Below are 21,379 nucleotides of genomic sequence, written 5' to 3'. Positions count from 1 at the left end.
AGCACTTATGGAGGTCGAGGTGGGTGGATCACGAGGTCAGGAGTTCAAGACCAGCCTGGCCAAGATGGTGAAACCCCATCTCTACTAAAAATACAAAAAAAATTTAGCTAGGTGTGGTGGCAGATGCCTGTTAATCCTAGCTACTCGGGAGGCTGAGGCAGAGAATTGCTTGAACCCGGGAGGCAGAGATCATGCCACTGCACCTCAGCCTGGGAACAGAGCGAGACTCCGTCTCAAAAAAAAAAAATGGATCTTCATCTGTCACCTTATAAAAAAATCAACTCAAGAGGGATCAAATACTTTAATCTAAGACCTGAAACTACTCGAATTCTAAAGCATTGGAAAAACTCTTCTAGACATTGACTTGGGCAAAGAGTGCACGACCAAGAACCCCAAAGCAAATGCAACAAAAACAAAGACAGATGGGACTTAAACAATTCTCAAAAGAAGATATACAAATAGCCAACAAACATAGAAAAAAAATGCTGAACATTAGTAATGATTAATGATCAGGGGAATGCAACTCAAAACCACAATGTGATACCACCTTACTCTTGCAAGAATGACCATAATTGGCTGGTCATGGTGGCTCATGCCTGTAATCCCAGCACTTTGGGAGACCGAGACTGGTGGATCACCTGAGGTTAGGAGTTCCAGACCAGCCTGGCCAACACGGTAAAATCCCGCCTCTACTAAAAATACAAAAATTAGCAGGGCGCGATGGCATGTGTCTGTAATCCCTGTTACTCGGGAGCCTGAGGCTGGAGAATCGCTTGAACCCAAGAGGCGGAGGTTGCAGTGAGCCAAGATCGTACCACTGCACTCCAGTCTGGGCGACAGTGCGAGACTCCATCTCAAAAACAAACAAACCAACAAACAGAAAAGACCATAATTAAAACATAAAAAAACAGGCCAGGCACAGTGGCTCATGCCTGTAATCACAGCAAACTCCGTCTCAAAAAAAAAAAAAAGAAAAAGAAAAAGAAAAGAAAAAAGGGATAAAACCCCAAATATTGTATGTCCTCACTTATAAGTGGGAGCTAAGCTATGAAGATGCAAAGGCATAAAAATTATATAATAGGGCCAGGCGCGGTGGCTCACGCCTGTAATCCCAGCACTTTGGGAGGCTGAGGTGAGCGAAACTCCATCTCAAAAAAAAAAAAATTAAAAATTAAAAAGAATTATATAATAGACTCTGGGCACTCAGTGGGAAGGGTGAGAGGGGGGTGAGGGATGAAAGACTACACGTTGGGTACAGCGCACACTGCTTGGGAGATTGGTGCACCTAAATCTCAGAAATCACCGCAAAAGAACTTATCCATGTAACCAAATACTACCTGTACCCCAAAACTATTGAAATATAATAATTTAAGACAAAAATAAAACCCCCAAGCCCCCATAAGTTTAAGTTTACAGGCTTTGGCTTTTTTTTTTTTTAGAAAGGGTTTCATTCTGTCACCCAGAATGGAGTACAGTGGCTTGATCAGGGCTCACTGCAGCCACAACCTCCTGGGCTCAGGCAATCCTCCTACTTCAGCCTCTGAATAGCTGCTACTACAGGTTCAGGTCACCATGCTAAATTAGCTGGGTGTGGTGGCAGGCGCCTGTAATCCTAGCTACTCGGGAGGCTGAGGCAGGAGAATCGCTTGAACCCAGGAGGCGGAGGTTGCAGTGAGCTGAGATCATGCCATTGCACTCTACCCTGACTGGCAGAGCAAGACTTTGTCTCAAAAAAAATAAAATGAAATAAAATAAACGTTGTTTCAAGTTAAAAAAAAAAAAAGTCTAATAAAATAAAATCAAAAGAGTTAAAAAATTGTAAGAGATTATAAGGCCGGGCACCGTGGCTCACGCCTGTAATCCCAGCACTTTGGGAGGCCGAGGTGGGCGGATTGCCTGAGGTCAGGAGTTTGAGGCCAGCCTGGCCTCAACATGGTGAAACCCTCTCTCTACTAAAAAAACAAAAATTAGCTGGGAGTGGTGGCGGGCGCCTGTAATCCCAGCTTCTGAGGAGGCTGAGGGAGGAGAATTACTTGCACCGGGGAGGTGGAGCTTTCAGTGAGCCGAGATTGCGCCACTGCACTCCAGCCTGGGCGGCAGAGGGAGACTCTCCCTCAAAAAAACAAACAAACAAAAAAAGGAGATTATAAAATGTATATGAAAATCAAGAGTGTTCAAAAATGACAAATTTGATGGATTTATTTATAAGGTTTTACTAAAATTAGTTTTTTCGTTGTTGTTTTGTTTTTTGAGATGGTGTTTCACTCTTGTTGCCCAGGCTGGAGTGCAATGGCCTGATCTCGGCTCACTGCAACCTCCACCTTCTGGGTTCAAATGATTCTCCTGCTTCAGCCTCCTGAGTAGCTGGGATTACAGGTGCCCACCACCACGCCCGATTAACTTTTGTATTTTTAGTAGATAAGGGGTTTCACCCTATCGACCAGGCTGGTCTTGAACTTCTGACCTCAGGTGATCCGCCCGCCTCGGCCTCCCAAACTGATGCGATTAAAGGCGTAAGCCATTTCGCCCGGCCTTTAGTATTGATAATACACTATTACTAAAGTAAAAATTGATTTACTCTTGAAGAAACATTTTATGTATTATTAACATGACAGTAAACTATATTTGTTCACATTTCGAATACATTTAAAAAGAGAGAGAGTAAAGAAGAAAAAGAGTTTTCCCATGCTCTAGGGCGGGCCGCGCTCAGCTCAGGGAGGAAGCCCTACCTGAAAAGGTGGCAGACTGTGCTGGCATTCTTTCTTCGTTCAGCTCAGCATCTGATCACATCTTCTGTCACTCAGGGCCCTAAGGGGCGGGGCATTAAACATTATCCAATCAGGGACGCTGGGCTGGGACCGTCCAATCAGGCATGCAGCTGGAGCAGACAGGTCGGCTTCCGGGATGTGGTAGGACCTTTGGCTCTCGCTGCAGCCGGAGGTCAAGATGTAGTCCGTACTGCTGTGTGTCCTCTGCTCCTAGAGGCCCAGCTTCTGTGGCCCTGTGACCTGCAGGCATTGGGAGATTCACAACTAAGTCGCCAGGACCCCCGGAAGCCTAGAAATGGTGAGTGTGCCGGGTCCGACATCCCGAGAGTGGCCGGGGCTGGTTGGAACCGGTGGGAAGTGGCTGTGGCGGGACTCAGGCCTCCTCGCAGTCAGCTCCACAATCTGTGCCCCGAGTTCTCCTTGCCTAGCTCGACCTCAGTCCGCTTCAGCCATAAGATGGCGGCTGCGCTGACACCCGGCCCCCGGGCGTCCTGTCTCTTCCCTGCGCTGTGATTGTGCCCTGGTCTGGAGCCCTCTTGGAGCAGCTGTGCACTCGCAGCGCGGAGTCTCTCCCAGATGTACAGGGACGATGGCAGGGTCGTCAGTGGAGAATCCTGACTCGGCGTGTGGGTTCAAGAATGGAAAGAGCTTTGATCCGTGAGGTTCCCATCTCCTGTTTTCTTCCATTAAAAATTAACGGAAGTCACCGCACAAATATTAAATAATTTAACGAAAGAGTGATTCCAAAATTGTAGAGCACCCAGCTATGGGTTGTAGTTTATGGTCTATTGAAGGGGTTTGACGGAAGAGTTTTATAAGGTGCCTAAAGAAGAAAACCAAATTCAATAATTGGTTAGGTACAGTTACGTAGTTTCTTAATTTGTACTATCAAGATGGAAATTTCTTGGTTATGTAATCAGAGGTTAATTGGCAGTTTATAGTTTGTTAAGCCTGAATTTTTTTCCCCAATATAGTAATTTACAAAAAATGCATTTGAATTAGTTTGTTTTTTTGAGGCAAAGTCTCACTCTGTCGCCCTGGCTGGAGTGCAATGGCGCCGTCTGGACTCACTGAAGCGATTCTCCTGCCTTAGCCTGCCAGGTAGCTGGGATTACAGGCATGCGCCACCATGCCCCATTAACTTTGTATTTTTAATAGAGACGGGGTTTCACCATGTTGGTCAGGCTGGTCTCGAACTCCTGATTTCAAGTGATCCACCCGCCTCGGCCTCCCAAAGTGCTGGGATTACAGGTATAAGCCATCGTGCCTGGCCGAATTAGATTTTTTTAAAGTGGAAATTAGGAACTAGAGCCTCCTCAGTCTAACTGCCAGCCACTTAATTATTTTAACACCCCACAGGGAACTGCTGTTTCCTTGCATTTTTCCACATGTGTCCCAAGTAGGGCCTCAAGTCTATCCCCCATCCCCTATTTCTCCAGCCTGATTCTGGCTTGCAGTTAAAATATTTAATTTTCACTTCCTTCTGACATTCCCAAATGCCAGTTTCCCCTCCCTTATTCATATTATCAACAAATAGTTTAGTGTACATTTTGATACCTATTTTAATCATTTTTTGACAAAGCATTTGATGGCACATTTAAAAAGATTTGTTTTCTGTTTATAAATATTTTTTCTTCTGTTTTCCCTAGACACAGATATCAGAATGTTTTTGGGTCAAGGTTTCCCTTTGGAAACTTTATAGGGAGGTGTGTCCTCAGCCACCCTTCAGTTTTTTCTTGGACCTGAGATTCGGTACTGTCTGGGGAAAAACCAAGATACCCGCCATGGCTATGTCTGCGAGAGTGTCTAGTGAATATCAGCTCCTGGGTCATTTTCTCCCATAAGACAACCTGAGGTATGAAGTGTAGCCTCTCATCTCCCATAAGACAACCTGAGGTATGGAGTGTAGCCTCTCAAGAGAGCGGGTGAATGCCCTGTGGCTGAGATGCATCTTCTGATGTGCTGTTTTTTTTGGAAAGCTAACCCCTTGAGATATTAATATTGTCTTTACCCAACCCAGCTTCCATTTCTTGGAGACACATTGCTGTTCAGACAATCAGATGCTGGTATTGAAGGGGAAACCAAAATAATTTTTGCCCCTGCATTCTCTTAGGGGACAGAAAAATAGTGAAAGAAAAATGGTATAAAGTTTGTGAAATAAAATAGCACTCCAAAGACAAACAACTGACCCCAGTGAGATGGTGCAAGAACTTGCAAAGTAAAATATACCTGGGGTATTCACTGGGGCATAGTTCAGAGTCTCCTGAGAGAATGATTATTGAGCACTTAAGTGAACAGGATGGGGTGGGAGAATCTCTCAAGTAATTGGATGGCCTGACTTGACACATGAGTCAGACATATCTGTACTTACAATGATTAAATGATTTGTTCACGTATTTTGACCTCAGGTTGTTTTTTTTTTTTTTTTGACAGTGTTTTCCTCTGTCACCCAGGCTGTAGTGCAGTGGTGCAATCTCAGCTCACTGCAACCTCTGCATCACGAGTTCAAGTGATTCTCATGCGTTAGCCTCCCAAGTAGCTGGGACTACAGGTGCCCGCCACACCTGGCTACTTTTTGTATTTTTAGTAGAGATGGGGGTTTGCCATGTTGGCCAGGCTGTTTGAGCTCAAAATTCTGACCTCAAGTAATCTGCCCACCTTGGCCTCCCAAAGTGCTGGGATTGCAGGTGTGAGCCACTGTGCCCGGCTGACCCCAGTTTTTTAACTGTAAATTGCATTTTATTAGTAGGGCTTGAAAGGTAAGAAAATATTTACAAAGAGCATAAAAAGGTGAGTTTCAGAAAATAATATCTATATATTTTATTTGTTGAAAAGTCTCAATTCACCTTTTTCTTTCTCAGAGTGAATTTAGGAGTTTTCTCAGGTGGTTGTATTTTTTTTTTTGAGACAGAGTCTTGCTCTGTCACCCAGGCTGGAGTGCAGTAGTGGGATCTCGGCTCACTGCAAGCCCTGTCTCCAGGGTTTACGCCATTCTCCTGCTTCAGTCTCCCGGGTAGCTGGGACTACAGGCGCCCGCCACCACACCCAGCTAATTTTTTTGTATTTTTAGTAGAGACGGGGTTTCGCCGTATTAGCCAGGATGGTCACAATCTCCTGACCTCATGATCCACCTGCCTTGGTGCCCCCCAAAAGTGCTGGGATTACAGGCGTAAGCCACCATGCCCAGCCTTCAGGTGTGTTTTTTATGGCTGAATGATTTCAAACAGAATTCCATCTAGCTTTTAGAATGTTAGCTACCGAGGAAAAAAATAAGAAAAATTTTTCTTCCATTTTGGCTGTAGAGAATTAATGTATTTCCACAAGAAAATGTGGTAGATAATTGGTGAGTTACATAAATTCATGAAAACATCAGTTTCTTTTTTTGCAGGGTAAACTTGCTAAAGTAAATATCTTTGTTCTATATCCTGTTATTTTGATTTCTGAGTTTAATGCTAAATTTTATGTGATGAAACTTGGTATCTCCTAGAAGTGTTCCCATATAACTGTTTACCACATGATTTTTAATACAAAAAATAAAATAATACTTTATTGTCCAAAAGAAATAAATACATTTTCTTCTCTTACTGAGGTACAAAATGTAAGCACCTTAACATTTTCTTATATGTTTTTGAATCATTTTGCTGGATTTTTTTTTTTTTTTTTTTGAGATAGAGTCTCGCTGTCGCCCAGGCTGGAGTGCAGTGGCGTGATCTCGGCTCACTGCAGGCTCCGCCCCCTGGGGTTCATGCCATTCTCCTGCCTCAACCTCCTGCGTAGCTGGGACTACAGGCGCCCGCCACCTCGCCCGGCTAATTTTTTGTATTTTTAGTAGAGACGGGGTTTCACCATGTTAGCCAGGATGGTCTCGATCTCCTGACCTCCTGATCTGCCCGCCTCGGCCTCCCAAAGTGCTGGGATTACAGGCATGAGCCACCACGCCCGGCCTTTGCTGGATTTTTCAAATACTTATTTTCAAAAACTAAGTGAATGACTCTGACATGGTAATTAAAGCTTGAGCCCAATGACTGCAGGCTAAGGTTAATTTTGAGCCGGCAAAAGGAGGTTATTAAAGGCCCAGTTAGTTCCTTCTGGAAAGCCTTTCCTGCAGATGTCCCAGCCTGCTTACCCCAGCCATGGAAGAAGCCTCTATAGTGAGAGAAGCTACAGAGCCCTGGAAAGCTAGGGCCCCACAGGCAGATGCAGTTAAGGTTAAGATAGAAGGGGTTTGAGAGTGTCTTACTGAAGATAAAATTGTTGCTTTTTTGAGGCAGTTTTGAGAGGTTTTAAAATAAACCAGTTAGATGTATTTAAAAAAAAAATGAATTCCAAAGGAGTATTGCAACAGGAGGAAGTACCACTATAAGATCTTTAAGGATTGCAAAGATTAGGCAGAAAAGGGCTTTTTTTCCTAGGGAAAAGCAAATAAGATTAGAAAAAAGGTGAGGGGAATGTTTAAATGAAGGGTGAAATAATCAGAATTTAGATCAGAGAATGTTTTACCCTGAAGTCAGTGTGTTCTTAGGAGGGACATAAAATGAGGTTGTGTGGTGGCTCAGACTGAGCATAGCTCAGAGTTCGGGAGCCTGTGGGAAGAAAATAAGTGAACTTTGATTAAGAAGTATTTTTTGCTGACCACTGAAGACAAATTCAGCTGCTTTTTTAATGAGAAAAAGAAGAAAACATGCAGAGTGTTTTCCTGGCTGTGTAGTAGGTAAGAAAAGAGAGCACCATCTAAGTCGTAATGGGAAGGGTGTCTCTTTTCATAAAGTGTTCCTGGAGAACACAGAGGGTAGAGAATTTTATTAATCACGGCTATTTATTATCTATATGCTTCATCTTTTCCCACCTCTTTTCTTGGTTCTATACTTTTCTTCCATTTGACTTTTTGGGGGTTGTATATTTTATTTGAAACCTGTAAATATAACTACAGTGTTCTGCTGAGTTCTGTGAGTAGCTCTATCAGATTATTGAATTTCAAAAAGGTTATGGGAGTCCCCAATTTTTAAACAGTAGGTCAGAAGCATAGATGAGCCCATGAAGTTTGTGACTGGCATCTGCAATGAGGACAATGTTGTGGGACTGGGCCCTGAATCAGTCTGTGCTGACTCTCAACCTGTCATGCTGAAGCAATCCTCTTCTACCTAAGCTTCCCAAGTAGCTAAGACTAAAGGCTTGTGCCATCATGCCTAGCTAATTTTTCTTTCTGTTTTTGTTTTGTTTTTTTTTTTTTTGTAGATGAGATTTTGCTATGTTGTCCATGCCGGCCTCAAACTCCTGAGCTCAGGCAATCCAGCTGGCTCGGCCCCCAAAGTGCTGGATTACAGGCGTGAGCCATCATGCCCAACCATACCATATTTTCTTTATCCAGTACCATTGATAGGCATTTAGGTTGATTCCGTGTCTTTGCTGTTGTGAATAGTGCTGCAATGGATGTGATTGTGCATGTGTCTTTATGATAGAATAATTTATATATTTTTAGGTATATACCGAATTGTGAGGTTACTGGGTCAAATGGTAATTTTGTTTTTAGTTCAGTGAGGAATCACCACACTGCTTTTCACAATGGTTGAATTATAATAATTGCCATTCTCACTGGTTTGAGATGATTTCTTGTGGTTTTTCTTCTGCATATCTCTAATGATCAGTGATGAGCATTTTTTTATATGCTTGTTAGCCACATTTGTCTCCTTTTGAAGACTTTTTTCATTTCTTCTAGATATTTTTTTTATGTGCGTAGCAGACTTCAGTATATTTTTGTGAGGTCAGTGGTAATGTCTCTTTTTCTCATTTCTAATTGTGTTTATTTGTATCTTCATTAATCTAGCTAGTAGTTTATTTACTTTTTTAAATAGATTTAATGCCTGGATTTCTTGATATTTTGTAGTTTTTCATGTCTAAATCTCCTTCAGTTCAGATCTGATTTTGGTTATTTCTTGTCTTTTGCTAGCTTAGGGGCTGATTTGCTTTTGCTGCTCTCAGTCTTTTATTTATGGTATCAGGTTGTTAAACTGAGATCTAACTTTTTGATGTGAGGATTTAATGCTATGAATTTTTCTTTTAACACTGCCTTAGTTGTATTGCAGGGATTCTGGTATTTTGTATTTTTGTTCTTATTTGTTTCAAAACACTTCTTGGTTTCTGCTTTAATTCCATTATTTACCAAAAAGTTATTCAAGTGTAGGCCATTTAATTTTTATTTAATTGTATGGTTTCCAGTGTTTTTATTGGTATTGAATTATATTTTTCTTAAGCTGTAGTCTGTGTGTGTGGTTTGTATCATTTTGGGATTTTTGAATTTGCTGAGAATTGTTTTATTTCTGATTGTGTGGTCAATTTTAGAGTATGTGCCACGTGGTGATGAGAAGAATGTATATATTATGGTATTTTTAGATGACGAGTTCTGTAGATGTCTATTAGGACTATTTGGTCAAATGTTGAGTTCAGGTCCTAATATTGTTGTTAATTTTCTTCAATGATCTGTCCATTAGTGCTTGTCAGATGTAATCTCTGATTATTACTGTGTCAGATTCTAAGTCTCTTCATAGGTCTCTAAGAACTTGCTTTATTCATGTGAACCCATGGGGATTTTTAATAACATCTTTCTCTCTTCTGCTTTTCCCCCCATAAACATCCTTTCAAGTGCACACAGTGTGCAAAATTCAGAGGTCCAAGAGTTCAAGAACTTGTCCAGAGACCTGGCTATTGTAAGAGAAAATATAAATTAACAATAAGAGGCTTTATTCTCATATGTGAAAATAAGGGAGGATAACTTGTTAATTTTTTTAAAAAGGTTTAGATTATGTGTATATATTTCTTCTGCTTTTTGAAATATGTGTAAATCATATTAACAATGAAACAAACCTTTTGTCATTCTTTTTGACTCAGAATTGTCTTTATCTGGTACCTGAGATTCATTGCTTTCTTTTTGTCTTGGCAAAAGATTTTTTTATCTTTAGTCTTTAAACTAGACATAGATTTGTTCAGAGTAAACTTCATTTCAAGAGCATAAAAAAGTTGAGCACAAAGATCAGAATAAATTTAGCAGTACAGAATAATATAGACTAAAAGATACTGAGTAAGTTCTTTGGCAGAAATCTGATTATCCAAGGTGATTATTTGCGGGCTGACATACTTACAGTGCAAAAGCCAGAAGAGTTCAGTGTATAAACTGAACAGTGGAGTCTGTTGTATTTGGGTTACTCCAGTACAGTTAGTATAGTTATGTGTGTTTGTAGACAACCTGCATTCATATAAATTAAAGAGTATTTTCTACAATAGTGTGAATATAAGGCCACAATATTTACTTTGATTGAATTCCTTAGTTATTTTAATATTGTTATTCATACTTTTGAAATACAGTGTTTCAACCGAATTATAGTTCAGATAATTTTTTAAAATATTACATACCTTATAACTAGTACATAAAATTATTCATACTTATATATTTATATCTGATATCCAAAAAAATTTACCATTAAATCGTTGCAGTAGATATTAGTCTGACATGCTTATTAATTAATCCAGTGGGCATAATTATAGGTAAGCATAATTTTAGTGTCTTATATTTTACCAAATTGGTATGCTGCTATTACAGGACAAATAAAGACAGATGATATGGCTACCCAAAAACCATTAATAGCTCTCCAGTTAGCTATGTTGCAAGCTCTAATATATTCTACTATATTAACACAGATTTCAATTTTTTATAAAAAAGTGCTGCTGGAAGTTGTCAGATATATTCCAATATAGATCTCACATTCAATGGTTAGGAAATAAGAGAGCAGCAGAGATGGAAGATAAATCTTTTAAAATTCTGCTGAGAGCTGGGCAAGGTGGCTCATGCCTCTAATCCCAGGACTTTGGGAGGCCAAGGTGGGTGGATCACCTGAGGTCCAGAGTCTGAGACCAGCCTGGACAACATAGTGAAACCTTGTCTCTACCAAAAATACAAAATTAGCCAGGTGTGGTGGCGCATGCCTATAGTCCCAGGTTATTTGTGAGGCTCAGACAGGAGAATCACTTGACCCGGGAGGCAGAGGTTGCAGTGAGCCAAGATCACGCCATTGCACTCCAGCCTGGGCAACAAGAATGAAACTCCATCTCAAAAAAAAAATTCTGCTAAGACTATGCCCCCTTTATTCAATAATGCTCATGTTTCTCTTGCTGAGAGTAGCTATGCACTTTGGGTGTTGGGAGAGAAATTCTTCTTAGGGAGATATTTTCTGGCTGACTTGACCACTTATATCCAATCTCAGTTTTTTATTAAGACACTTTTAACTTTTTTCTCTCAATATAATCTTCCTCAGAATGAGAGCTATTTTTCTCTCAAATGCATTGTGTGTCTGTTTCAGAAACCCTATTAGTCCCATGGTGTCTGAAAGACATGGGCTGTCACAGTGAGAACTCTCAGAGCTATCTCTATGTGGACTCATGCTAAAACTCAGCCGTATTTTTTTCATGCCACCATTATAAATAAAAACTAAGGATGAAACACTGCTCCCTTTTCTATTATTGTGAAGGTGTATTTCTACCCAGGAGGCCTGCAGGCTCTCCTTCTGCTGCTCAGGCTTCACTGTCTGATGTGCCACTGGAGTGCTGCTGTGGCAATTGGGGTTCACCTAAGATGTGAGTTTCCAGCTGTGAGCCCTGTGCTGTGGGCTGTGCCTCAGTGGCAGATGGTAGGGGTCAAGATAGTACACTAGCCACCAGGAGAGGGAAACAGGAGTGCTCAAGCCCAGTGCTCAGGGAGTAGAGAGCTATTGCTTTAAAATGTAAATAGCCAAAAAGATAGCACCTGAATCAACAATTTTTGTGGAAGAGTCAAAGCCTACCTTCAGCAGGCACTGGAGTTCAAGTTGCAAAACTACCTGCACTCATGAAGATGTGAAAAGTTTATTTTGTCATTGATTATAACCAATTAGCATACATGGATGGCCTTCCCAACTACCAGGTGAATTTAGGATGAACTATGTATGACATGGTGCTGTAAATTCTACTTGTAGACGAATTATGGTGACTGTCTTTCTGTCTTTGCAATCTCTTGAGCAAATTGAGTGTAATGCATGTCCCATTCACATGTAATTGTGTAATAAAACAGTTTTCTTTCTGTTCTGTTACTGTGCAGTTCCTCTGGGGCTGAAGAAAATTTTCCTTTTAATTACATTTTCCAAACCCTCTCTAGAATTACCAGACATAATGTAAACACATAAGGTGCCAACTAAGCTTTACTCTAGATGGGTCTTTTCGGCTTCCAGTCAGTTCACAATTGTGCCGCGAAGTGCATGCTGTCCCCTAAATATGCAGGTGGAATTGTGTCTCTGCCTACTTGGTATCTGTCATCTCTAGAGTCACTTTTAGAGAGGCTAGACCAGATTTCTACAAACTTCATTGGTCAGACATTAACCAAACTCTTTCAGTGACTCTTGTGTCCTCAGACCTGAAACTGACTCAGTGACCATGGGGCCCAATCGGAGTAAAATATGTGCATTGAGCAGACCTGTAGACATGAGAATCCACTTCTCCCTCCCTCCTTATGCTAAAATGCCCACAAATGTTCAGGTAACACTTGCTGCTACTTTACCCATTCAGGACCTGAATTTGCAGCTCCAAATTCTAAATCTAGATGTTGAGAATTGAGAAGAAAAAAAAAGTTTTTGTCTGAAGAATGCAAGTCCTTCTAGTTATCAAACTCAAATAAGAGCACAATCATGTTTTTCTCCCTTTTATTCAGCTGTGTATCTCTTGAAACTGTTCACTATTGCCACAAGTAGCTATAAATTAAACTAATAATTCCACACTGGCCACTGTATTCCATATCCTTAACCTTAACAATGTATATCCAATCAATTATTAAAGTTATTTCTTTACATAAATAAGAATTTCTCGCAACCAATTTTGTATCAGCTCACTCATTGTTCTTTTTTTTTTTTTTTTTTTTTGCCTTTGCAAATCCACTTGTAAGTGCTGCTAATCAAAGTGTAGATTCCAGGCAACTTGAATATTTTGTCTCAAGTTAAAATCCTTAAGCTTGACCCAAATAAACTGTCTGCTTATGTTCATGTCGTGTCAGCTTTTTAAGGTAAAATATTACTTAGAATGTTCTAGAGCAGCTTCTATGAGGGAATCTGTCCTTTGATTTCACTCTACTTGCTGTAACACCCAAAAATGCAGAGTGAGGTTGATTTCACCTAGAATCTGCAGATAAGATCTGGCTGGCCTCTGCCTGGGATTTACAAGGCAGGGCCAGACTTTGGATTGGAATTTACAGAAAACCAACAGGAGGCATTTTCTGCATTGTGAGATATCAACATAGACATTTTAAATTCCTCTTTTGAGAGTGTGGCTTTTTGACCTTTTCACATCTTTTTCATTAACCTGCCACAGGTATGTGAGAGGCTCCAGGAGTAAATAGAATCTGATGGCAGAATCTGTAAGTGTAAACAAGCATCTTAAGGCCACAAAGTATCCAGAGCCATGACCACAACTATACCTACCTGTAAAATGTGATCCTGGAGTAGAGTATTCTTGTCCTTCTACTTACCCACCAATCAGGACAGCTAGCAAATCAGGATGGATGACCCAGGTTCTGGAGTTCAACCAAGGCAGTTCCATTTTTTATTTAGAATCATCCTGCGTCTTCTCTGCCTGGCTTATCAGTGGACCATCAGCCCAGTGGACCATCAGCCCAGGGTCTCACAATCACCTTTGCATCTTTGAGACATTTGAGAATGTCCAGAACAGAATTGTATCAGGCTGATAAGAGTGATAAATTCTGCTTCTGTCCCAGTGTGAGAGAAATGAGTCATCTTGTGTTTGTTTCTCCCCTTATATAAGAAGTATCTTTGATTGGTACCCAGATGAGAGTTTTTCCAGTTCCCTGGTACTTGGGTAAAAAATTAGTAGATCTGGAGGCTCAAACAGATAAACTAATTGGGCTCAAACAGAGAAACTAATTGCTTCCATTTCATATAGTCATAAAAAAAATAGACGAAGCAGGCTGGGTGCAGTGGCTCATACCTGTAATCCCAGCACTTTGGGAAGCCAAGGTGGGTGGATCACCTGAGGTCAGGAGTTCGAGACCAGCCTGGCCAACATGGTGAAATCCTGTCTCTACTAAAAATACCAAAATTAGTCGGGTGTGGTGGCTCATGCCTATAGTCCTGGTTACTTGGGAGGCTGAGGCAGGAGAATCGCTTGAACCTGGGAAGCAGAGGCTGCAGTGAGCCGAGATCACACCATTGCACTCCAGCCTGGGCAACAAAGTGAGACTCAGTCTCAAGAAAAAGGAGAAAGAAAAGAAAAATAGGTGAAGCAGTCATGGTTCCTACTATCCTGGCAGTTTTAGTCTAGACTAGCAACTGGAAATATGGTTGAATTATACATCATATGGTGGGTACAATAAATAGATGTGTGCAAAAACTTGGGCTTTATTTGGGCCACTTTCCTTATGTTGTGGCTTCTGATGTCTACAACTGAACTTAGAAGAGTCATCATTGTTATTTGTATTTATTTCACCCTGCTAAGAATACTTATTTTTTTTCTAAAAAATTATTCTAGAGAACCTTAAGGGATTTTTTAAATTGCTTATTAGCATATAAAATTCACAGGGCAGTGGCAAAAAGATTAAAATTATATAAACTCAGATTTAAGTTTACTTAAGTAAGCTTTAAAAAAAAGAACTGACAATACCCCCCAGTGGCATAGAGAACAGAATTGTACATTGGCTGTACGCTCTGCCCCAGCCCTGTTCATATTCACCCTTTTTGGAGGCCTTATTTATGTCTGACTCTACCCCGGAGTCTTGCCTCACAGAACTGATTAGAGGAAATCAGAGTTTTGAGTCATGAATCCTGTTGCCTTTTTAGAGCTGGTGCTCAACATTTTCTGAAACCCAAAAGCAGATAAATGGGAAATATAAAGTGTGTATTATAGGATCTTACTTTTCAAATTTTTAATTAAAACCAGTGCTTGCAGAGACATTATTTAGCAACTTGTTTTCTGTTCCTGCAGATCTAGTGGTTGATTCACAAGTCACAAGAAAGGAAATATAAACACAATAAAAATTTATCTAAATTGCATTAAACTCTTTCCATCTGTATCCCTTTCATCTGTCTATATTTACCTTTTATTCTATGCATTTTTTGAAAAAATCAGTGACAGATCAACAGAAATAGAAATAAAAATGCTGGGTCCTTTAAAGCGTTGGAATTACTGAACACTTAGTATCAACTCACAGGATGTTATTAGGATTAAATCACATAATGTGCTATCACAGCACTCTGTAACATCCTATTGAGCATATAGTACCTGCTTAATAAACATTGCATTAGTACATGTGCACATGTTGTTTTCCAACTGCAGACTTAGAAATTGCTGCTTTCTGTTTTCTCTGTAAACTTTAGAGTCAGCAAATAATATAATACTTTAGGATGAAGAATGATTGTCTTCATTTGTACCAGAAGTATTTGTGTTGAGACAAGAGTGCTGGGTGTAAGGGACTCTGTGTTGTGCCTCATTTCTCTAACTAATGGTAATAATAAGCCCGGGGGAGCAACATCATTATTGACAGGGCACTTGTTTAAAAGGCCCATTTATGGACCCTTTCCATACCTGCAGAGTTACATTTCGTAGAGTGGGGAGAAAATTACCAAGTGATTTATAAGCTCGTTAGAGCTTGAGAGGAAATGCTTAGTCTTAGTTAAGGGGTTATCAGCCCAGGCCTCTAACTATTATCACCTGGCCATTTTGAAGAACTCTTTTTACTTGTGCCCTTTCCATGGATTCTGTTTATTGTTCTTGGTGGAAGCATCCATGTTGTTTTAATTAAGTGGCTCATGTGACTGTAAGGTGAGGCCAGAATCAAGTATGAGGAATTCAGAATACATTCATGAGAGTTAAGTTCCGTCTTTGCATTAAAGGGTGGTCCAAGAACCTGTTCTGTTTGGATTTGGTAGGGGCAGGACAGCGTGCCCCATATTTCCATTACTGTAGCAGAAATTGCTGGTGCCTGTGTCAGGGGATGGCTCCTGAGGACAAGGTAAAGAAAAGCATATGTTTATCTCTGTGGAGCTACTCATTGTTTCTTCATCTCTTCTGCTATAAAGGACAGAAATGGGTGGAGTTTTTCTGTCTTGGTCCTTCTGCCTGTGGATGAGGTGACAGCAGGTAGACCTGTGGTGCTGATTCTTTTAAAGGCGTATTTTCAAGATGCAGGTGTAATTTGTCCAGAGAATTTTATCTGAGAAAGAGTCCTAGAGAAGGAGGAGAAAGAGAAAAAAATGGCCAGTTTTTTTTTTTTTTCAGCTAAATATGTCTCAGATCAAGATCTGTGTCCACTCTGCTTCTTCCAGGAAACATATGTTTAGTACTTGCAAACCTGTACTTCTCTACTTGTGTTTTTCCTCCCTAATGAGTTTGTCTTAACTACTTTAAAAAATTCTTATAATAGTCAAAGTCTCTGAAAAATATATTTTTTTCTATATACCAGAGCCTTCTCTACATTATGGCTTCTTATATGCCATGCAGAAATCTCACTATGAATTTATAATTTGCAGTATTAAAAACGTCCCTTTGTGGCTGTTGAACATGGGAAGGTGTAGATACTCAAAATTCCTATTGGGGAAAACCTGGGTTTCTTAGTGAAGGCAGAGAACATGTAATGTTGAGGTTTCGTCTGTGTTCTTTATTACGTCTATGCAGTACAGGATTAAGAAATCAGTCATTGAAGCAGTATGGTATTTATTACCCAGAAAATTAAAAAAAAAATTGATAGGAGATAACTGCTCTCTACAGTGCTAAAGAAAGACTATTTAGAATCACTATTAAAAATTACAGAACATGGGAGATATCTGTATCTTGAACTTTCCATAAAACTAATGTTTCCTTATGGTTAAATTCAGACTGTGATTTACCTTTCGGGGGGCAGTATCTCAGCGGTAATGCTGTGTCCTTCTGGGTGCATCAGGACATTATAAAAATTTGTTCTAGTGTAGTTGATGTTAATAAATCACTTGGTTGATAAGCTCTCTGACACATTTTTTCTCTATAGAATTAATTATTTTTCTCTTCATTGTTAAGTATCTTTATGCAGCTGATGTGAACAAACCAACACATTTAATCTGGCAGCTGCCCTTCTTTCTTGGGTTTCCTTTGCATTTGTCTGTTTTTGGGAAATGAAGGCTCTCATCTTTGTTTACAAACCAGAAAAACTGAGAAAAAACACAGGCTCATTCAATTACTGGATATTTGACAAAATAGTCTTTTTGGGCCAAAACCATTGGCATACTGATGAGCTTGTTAAAAATTCAGCAACTCAGACTTTATCCCTGATCTTCTGAAAAAAAAAAAAAAAAAATCTGCATTAGCAGGATCTCCAGCTTATTGTACACATTAAAATTTGAGTGATACCTTCTAACTCAACATGTCTATTCCATCTGAATAATATACAAAACTATGTCTTTTCCATCTGAAAAATACAATTTTTTTTTTTTTTTTTTTTTGAGATGGAGTTTCACTCTTGTTGCCCAGGCTGGAGGGCAATGGCATGATCTCGGCTCACTGCAACCTCTGCCTCCTGGGTTCAAGTGATTCTCCTTCCTCAGCCTCCCAAGTAGCTAGAATTACAAGCACGCACCACCACGCCCAGCTAATTTTGTATTTTTGGTAGAGATGTGGTTTCTCCATGTTGGTCAGGCTGGTCTAAAACTCCCGACCTCAGGTGATCTGCCCACCTCAGCCTCCCAAAGTGCTGGGATTACAGGTGTGAGCCACCATGCCTGGCACACAATTAATTCTGTATGATGTAAATATAGCACTCAAAATTGTACGTTAGTGTTTATGCCCTCAAGTTTATACCTTATTATCTAGAAAAATTATATACACTGATGCTATGGATCTTATACCACTTTCTTTTATCAGAGTTGAAGAATACATTAGAGAATATTGTTGTATTGAAAACTATTTTATTGAATTATTTCAGTCACTCTTATAAGTCAGAACCAGCTCTCTTTACTCTCTCCATTTTATCTTGAGTCAAATTAAAGATTCTGCCCATGACCACTTGGTAAATATGTGTGTTTGTGTGTGTTTTCCAGGGATCATTGACATTTCGGGATGTGGCCATAGAATTCTCTCTGGAGGAGTGGCAATGCCTGGACACTGCACAGCAGAATTTATATAGGAATGTGATGTTAGAGAACTACAGAAACCTGGTCTTCCTGGGTGAGAATAACTTTAATCTTTAATACGCAATTCCTAGTGTACACTATAGGTTTCATTTTGCTGTGGACTTTATTGGCCTGGACAAAGGAGGATGAGTGCAGGAATAAAGACAAAGACAAAAGAGTATATTTGGAAGATGGCACCAGGGGGCTTGTTGCTTCTAGTGAACAAGGGCCCTGAGCTTCTATAGCCCTTCATATTTATTGAGTAAAGGAGATAGGGAGAAGGGGGAGGTTGTGGTCAGCTGCTTGACTTAGTACAGGCCTGCACGACTGTATTCTTTAAACCATACTCCCCAGATGTTGCAGTAGATAACCTCAAGGAGCATGGCACCAGGGAATGACTGTCCTTAGTGTACCTTCTGGCGGCAGGAGCAGAAGTGAGTTTGCCCACATTCTGCATTCATGATAAACGGTTTGCTGTTTGATCATATAGCCTCCAATGGAATGCTGAGTTGGTCACAACCCTCAGCCTTTCGGCTCCCAATATCATTTCTCTTTTGTATAATTTCTTTTTGGTAATTTATGCTTTCAGGTTTCTGTTTTCAAGAAACTCATAGGAATTTTTCCATAGGGAAAAAAATTTCAAGATGTTTCATCTTGACCTGAACTTACCACATTCTTGAGCTGATCTCTGTCCTTCACTTTAGATTTATGGTAATTTCAAAATTTTACTGGCATAAAATATTGTTGCTTACATCTTAAAATCTAATTGCCACCACCAATTTTTAATTCCATAGTACCAGGTGATGAAATTAAGAACCTACAAAATTAGAGTATTTTCTAAATATTTAGAAATTTCTGTTGTAATTTAGTATTTTGGGATAAATGTATTAGAATATTCTATTACGTCCTCTTTAGTGAGCACATTACTAAGTTGTTAATTGGAGAATATGAGCAAGATGCATGTTACTCATTTTTAATAAAACAGGTATTGCTGCCCCTAAGCCAGACCTGATCATTTTTCTGGAGCAAGGAAAAGAGCCCTGGAATGTGAAGAGACATGAGATGGTGGAAGAACCGCCAGGTAGGTGAGAGTGAATACAGACAACATGGATGAGAGGTCCAAAGTCAAGGAGAAAGCCAGTCCTTAAAGTGATATGGGAAGCTGTGTTCCAAAAGAAATAGTTTCTGGAAAGCCTAATTTTTATTTTTATTTTTTAATTTTCTCTCACACAGAGATAATCTTCTCTCTTATGCTTTTAAAATTTCTAAGAATTCTTCTTTCCCTTCAGTAATCTTCCTTCAAGGTTACAGTGACAGCCAAAGTACTGTTCATGGCATACAAGAGAGTGCACAATCTGAGTTTTTTTGTTTTTGTTTTTGTGGACACAGATATTTGCATAATTTTAAGGTACTCCATGTTAAACTATCTTTTAAGTTCTCTTTTTCCATCATCTCTGAAATATGTGAGAGTAGTGGTTTCTGTATCGTTGGGTGTTTTTTGTTCATTTTTCTGCACAGTTTCATCCTGTTTTTATTACTATAGTCTTGAAATATAGTTGGAAATTATAAAGTATGTTGTCCTGCTTTTTTCTTTTTCCTCAAGATTGCCTTGTCTATTCACAGTTTCTTGTAGTTTCATGTAAATTTTATTATTGTATTTTTCATTACTGTGAAAAAAAACCACTGGAATATTGATAGAGAGTTTATTGAATCTAGAGACCACTTTGGATAATATGGCGTTTTAACATTTATTCTTTGAATCGATAGACAAAATATATTTAAATTTATTTGTGTTCTCTCATTTTTCATTGATAAATCTTTCATTTGAAAAGTTTTTCAGCTCCTCGGTTAAATTTGTTCTCAGATATTTATTATTTTAGTGCTATTGTAAATAAGATTGTTTTCTTCCTCTATTTTATCAGATAGTTTAAGTGTATGGAATCATAACTTGTAGTTAATTTTATATTTTACTAATTTACTGAGTGTATTTTAAAAGGTTTTAATGTACTGTTTATGGTTTTTTTATAGAGAACATTGCATGATCTACAAGCAGCAATGTTTTACTTATTTGTCTTCAATTTCAATGACTTTAATTTTTTTTTGACTAATTTTTCTTCCACATACGTCAAGTGCTGTGTTAAAATAGAAGCATTGACAATGGGCACAATATACTTCTGTGTTGCTGTCTCAATTTGAAGGTGCAAACACTTCTTAAAGTTTTTATAAACTGGTTTCAGAGGGTAAAAATCTTCTTTTGTTGGGCCTCCAGGGTGATAGAATACCCTCTGGGTTTGTAGTAGAGTGGGGTTGTAGCTTGGTCACAAGGCTGCTGGCTCTGCACTAGGGTTGGCTTATTACAAGGGGCTTGGGTAGTTGTAATTCTCATTTTATTTTTGGAGAGAGTAAATATCCTTCAGGACTTTGCTCAGTAGGGTAGACGCTAGGGCAGGTTTCTGCAGTCAGGTCTGCATATGATGGGCTTTATATTAGGATGTGGATTAGTATGGCTTTCACTGAGTACCAGAGAGGATTTCTGAGGTCACTGTGGGTTTCTACATGGGCAGAAGTGGCCATGAACTGTGGCTTAGGAAGCTGGAACTGAGTCATGGAACTGCTGTTGGGACCAAGGTCTGCAGGCCTGCCAGCATGGCTCTAAATGGGTATCAGTCTCCAGGCCTCTGGAAGACCCAAGACCTCTCACAGACTGTGGCTGGGAGGAGTTTGGGATGATTACAGAGTAAGTTCAAAATTCTCAGTGGGACCAAGTTGGGTGGGACATTTTCTGGTCTGTAGTCAAGAGCAGGGGTCCTGTAGTTTGCCACCTGAGTGAAAGCTTGCCTTCTGAAAAGGGTGCTCCTCAGTCTTGGGCTTTAGCGAAGTTTCACAATTGCCTCCCTGGATCTCAAAGCTCTCTTAAAGGCACTTATTTTTGAGATGGGGTCTCACTGCGTAACCCAGGTTGGTCTTAAAATTTTGGCCTGAAGCAATTCCCAACCTTACTGTACCATGTAGCTGTCATTACAGATGTTAACCATGATGCCTGGTTCTCTCATTAAGACATTTTTGTCGTGGATGACTGACAGGCTTTCTTGCTGTTGGGGGTTAAGCAAATAGGGCACCTTTTTCTTTTTATCTTCTTCTAAGAGTGTAAATGCTTTATAGCTATATATCTCATATAATCTTTGTCTTTTTGTGGCTGACTCATTTCATTTTGCGTAATGTTACCAAGATTTATCTTTATAATTGGTAGAACATTTTCTACTTTTCGAAAACTGAGTGATATTCCAGTATTTCTATATTTCAGATTATATTTACTGAATGATTTGGTGACAGAAATTTGCATTGCCTTTACCTATTAGCTTACAGTAATACTTATTGCTATGTAAATGACTCCTCATAATGACCATACATGTTAAAGTATATATATGTGTTGCATTCTATTTCATT

At 39.6% G+C, this 21,379-nt stretch overlaps 1 protein-coding gene across 1 annotated transcript in view; it reads left to right on the top strand.

The window, feature by feature from the left end:
• The first annotated feature begins 2,918 nt into the window (after positions 1–2,918).
• Positions 2,919–21,379, top strand: part of LOC116478769 (zinc finger protein 728) — a 28,802-nt gene continuing 10,341 nt past the window's right edge. The window contains exons 1-3 of the mRNA XM_032170270.2: positions 2,919–3,066; positions 17,861–17,987; positions 18,918–19,013. Coding sequence (XP_032026161.1) covers positions 3,064–3,066; positions 17,861–17,987; positions 18,918–19,013 — 226 coding nt within the window. The 5' untranslated portion in view covers positions 2,919–3,063. The remainder of the gene's footprint in view (positions 3,067–17,860; positions 17,988–18,917; positions 19,014–21,379) is intronic.

The sequence above is a fragment of the Hylobates moloch genome, unplaced genomic scaffold (assembly GCF_009828535.3).
Source record: "Hylobates moloch isolate HMO894 unplaced genomic scaffold, HMol_V3 SCAFFOLD_12, whole genome shotgun sequence".
Classification (NCBI taxonomy): Eukaryota; Metazoa; Chordata; class Mammalia; order Primates; family Hylobatidae; genus Hylobates; species Hylobates moloch.
This window is presented reverse-complemented; position numbering and strand designations above follow the sequence as displayed.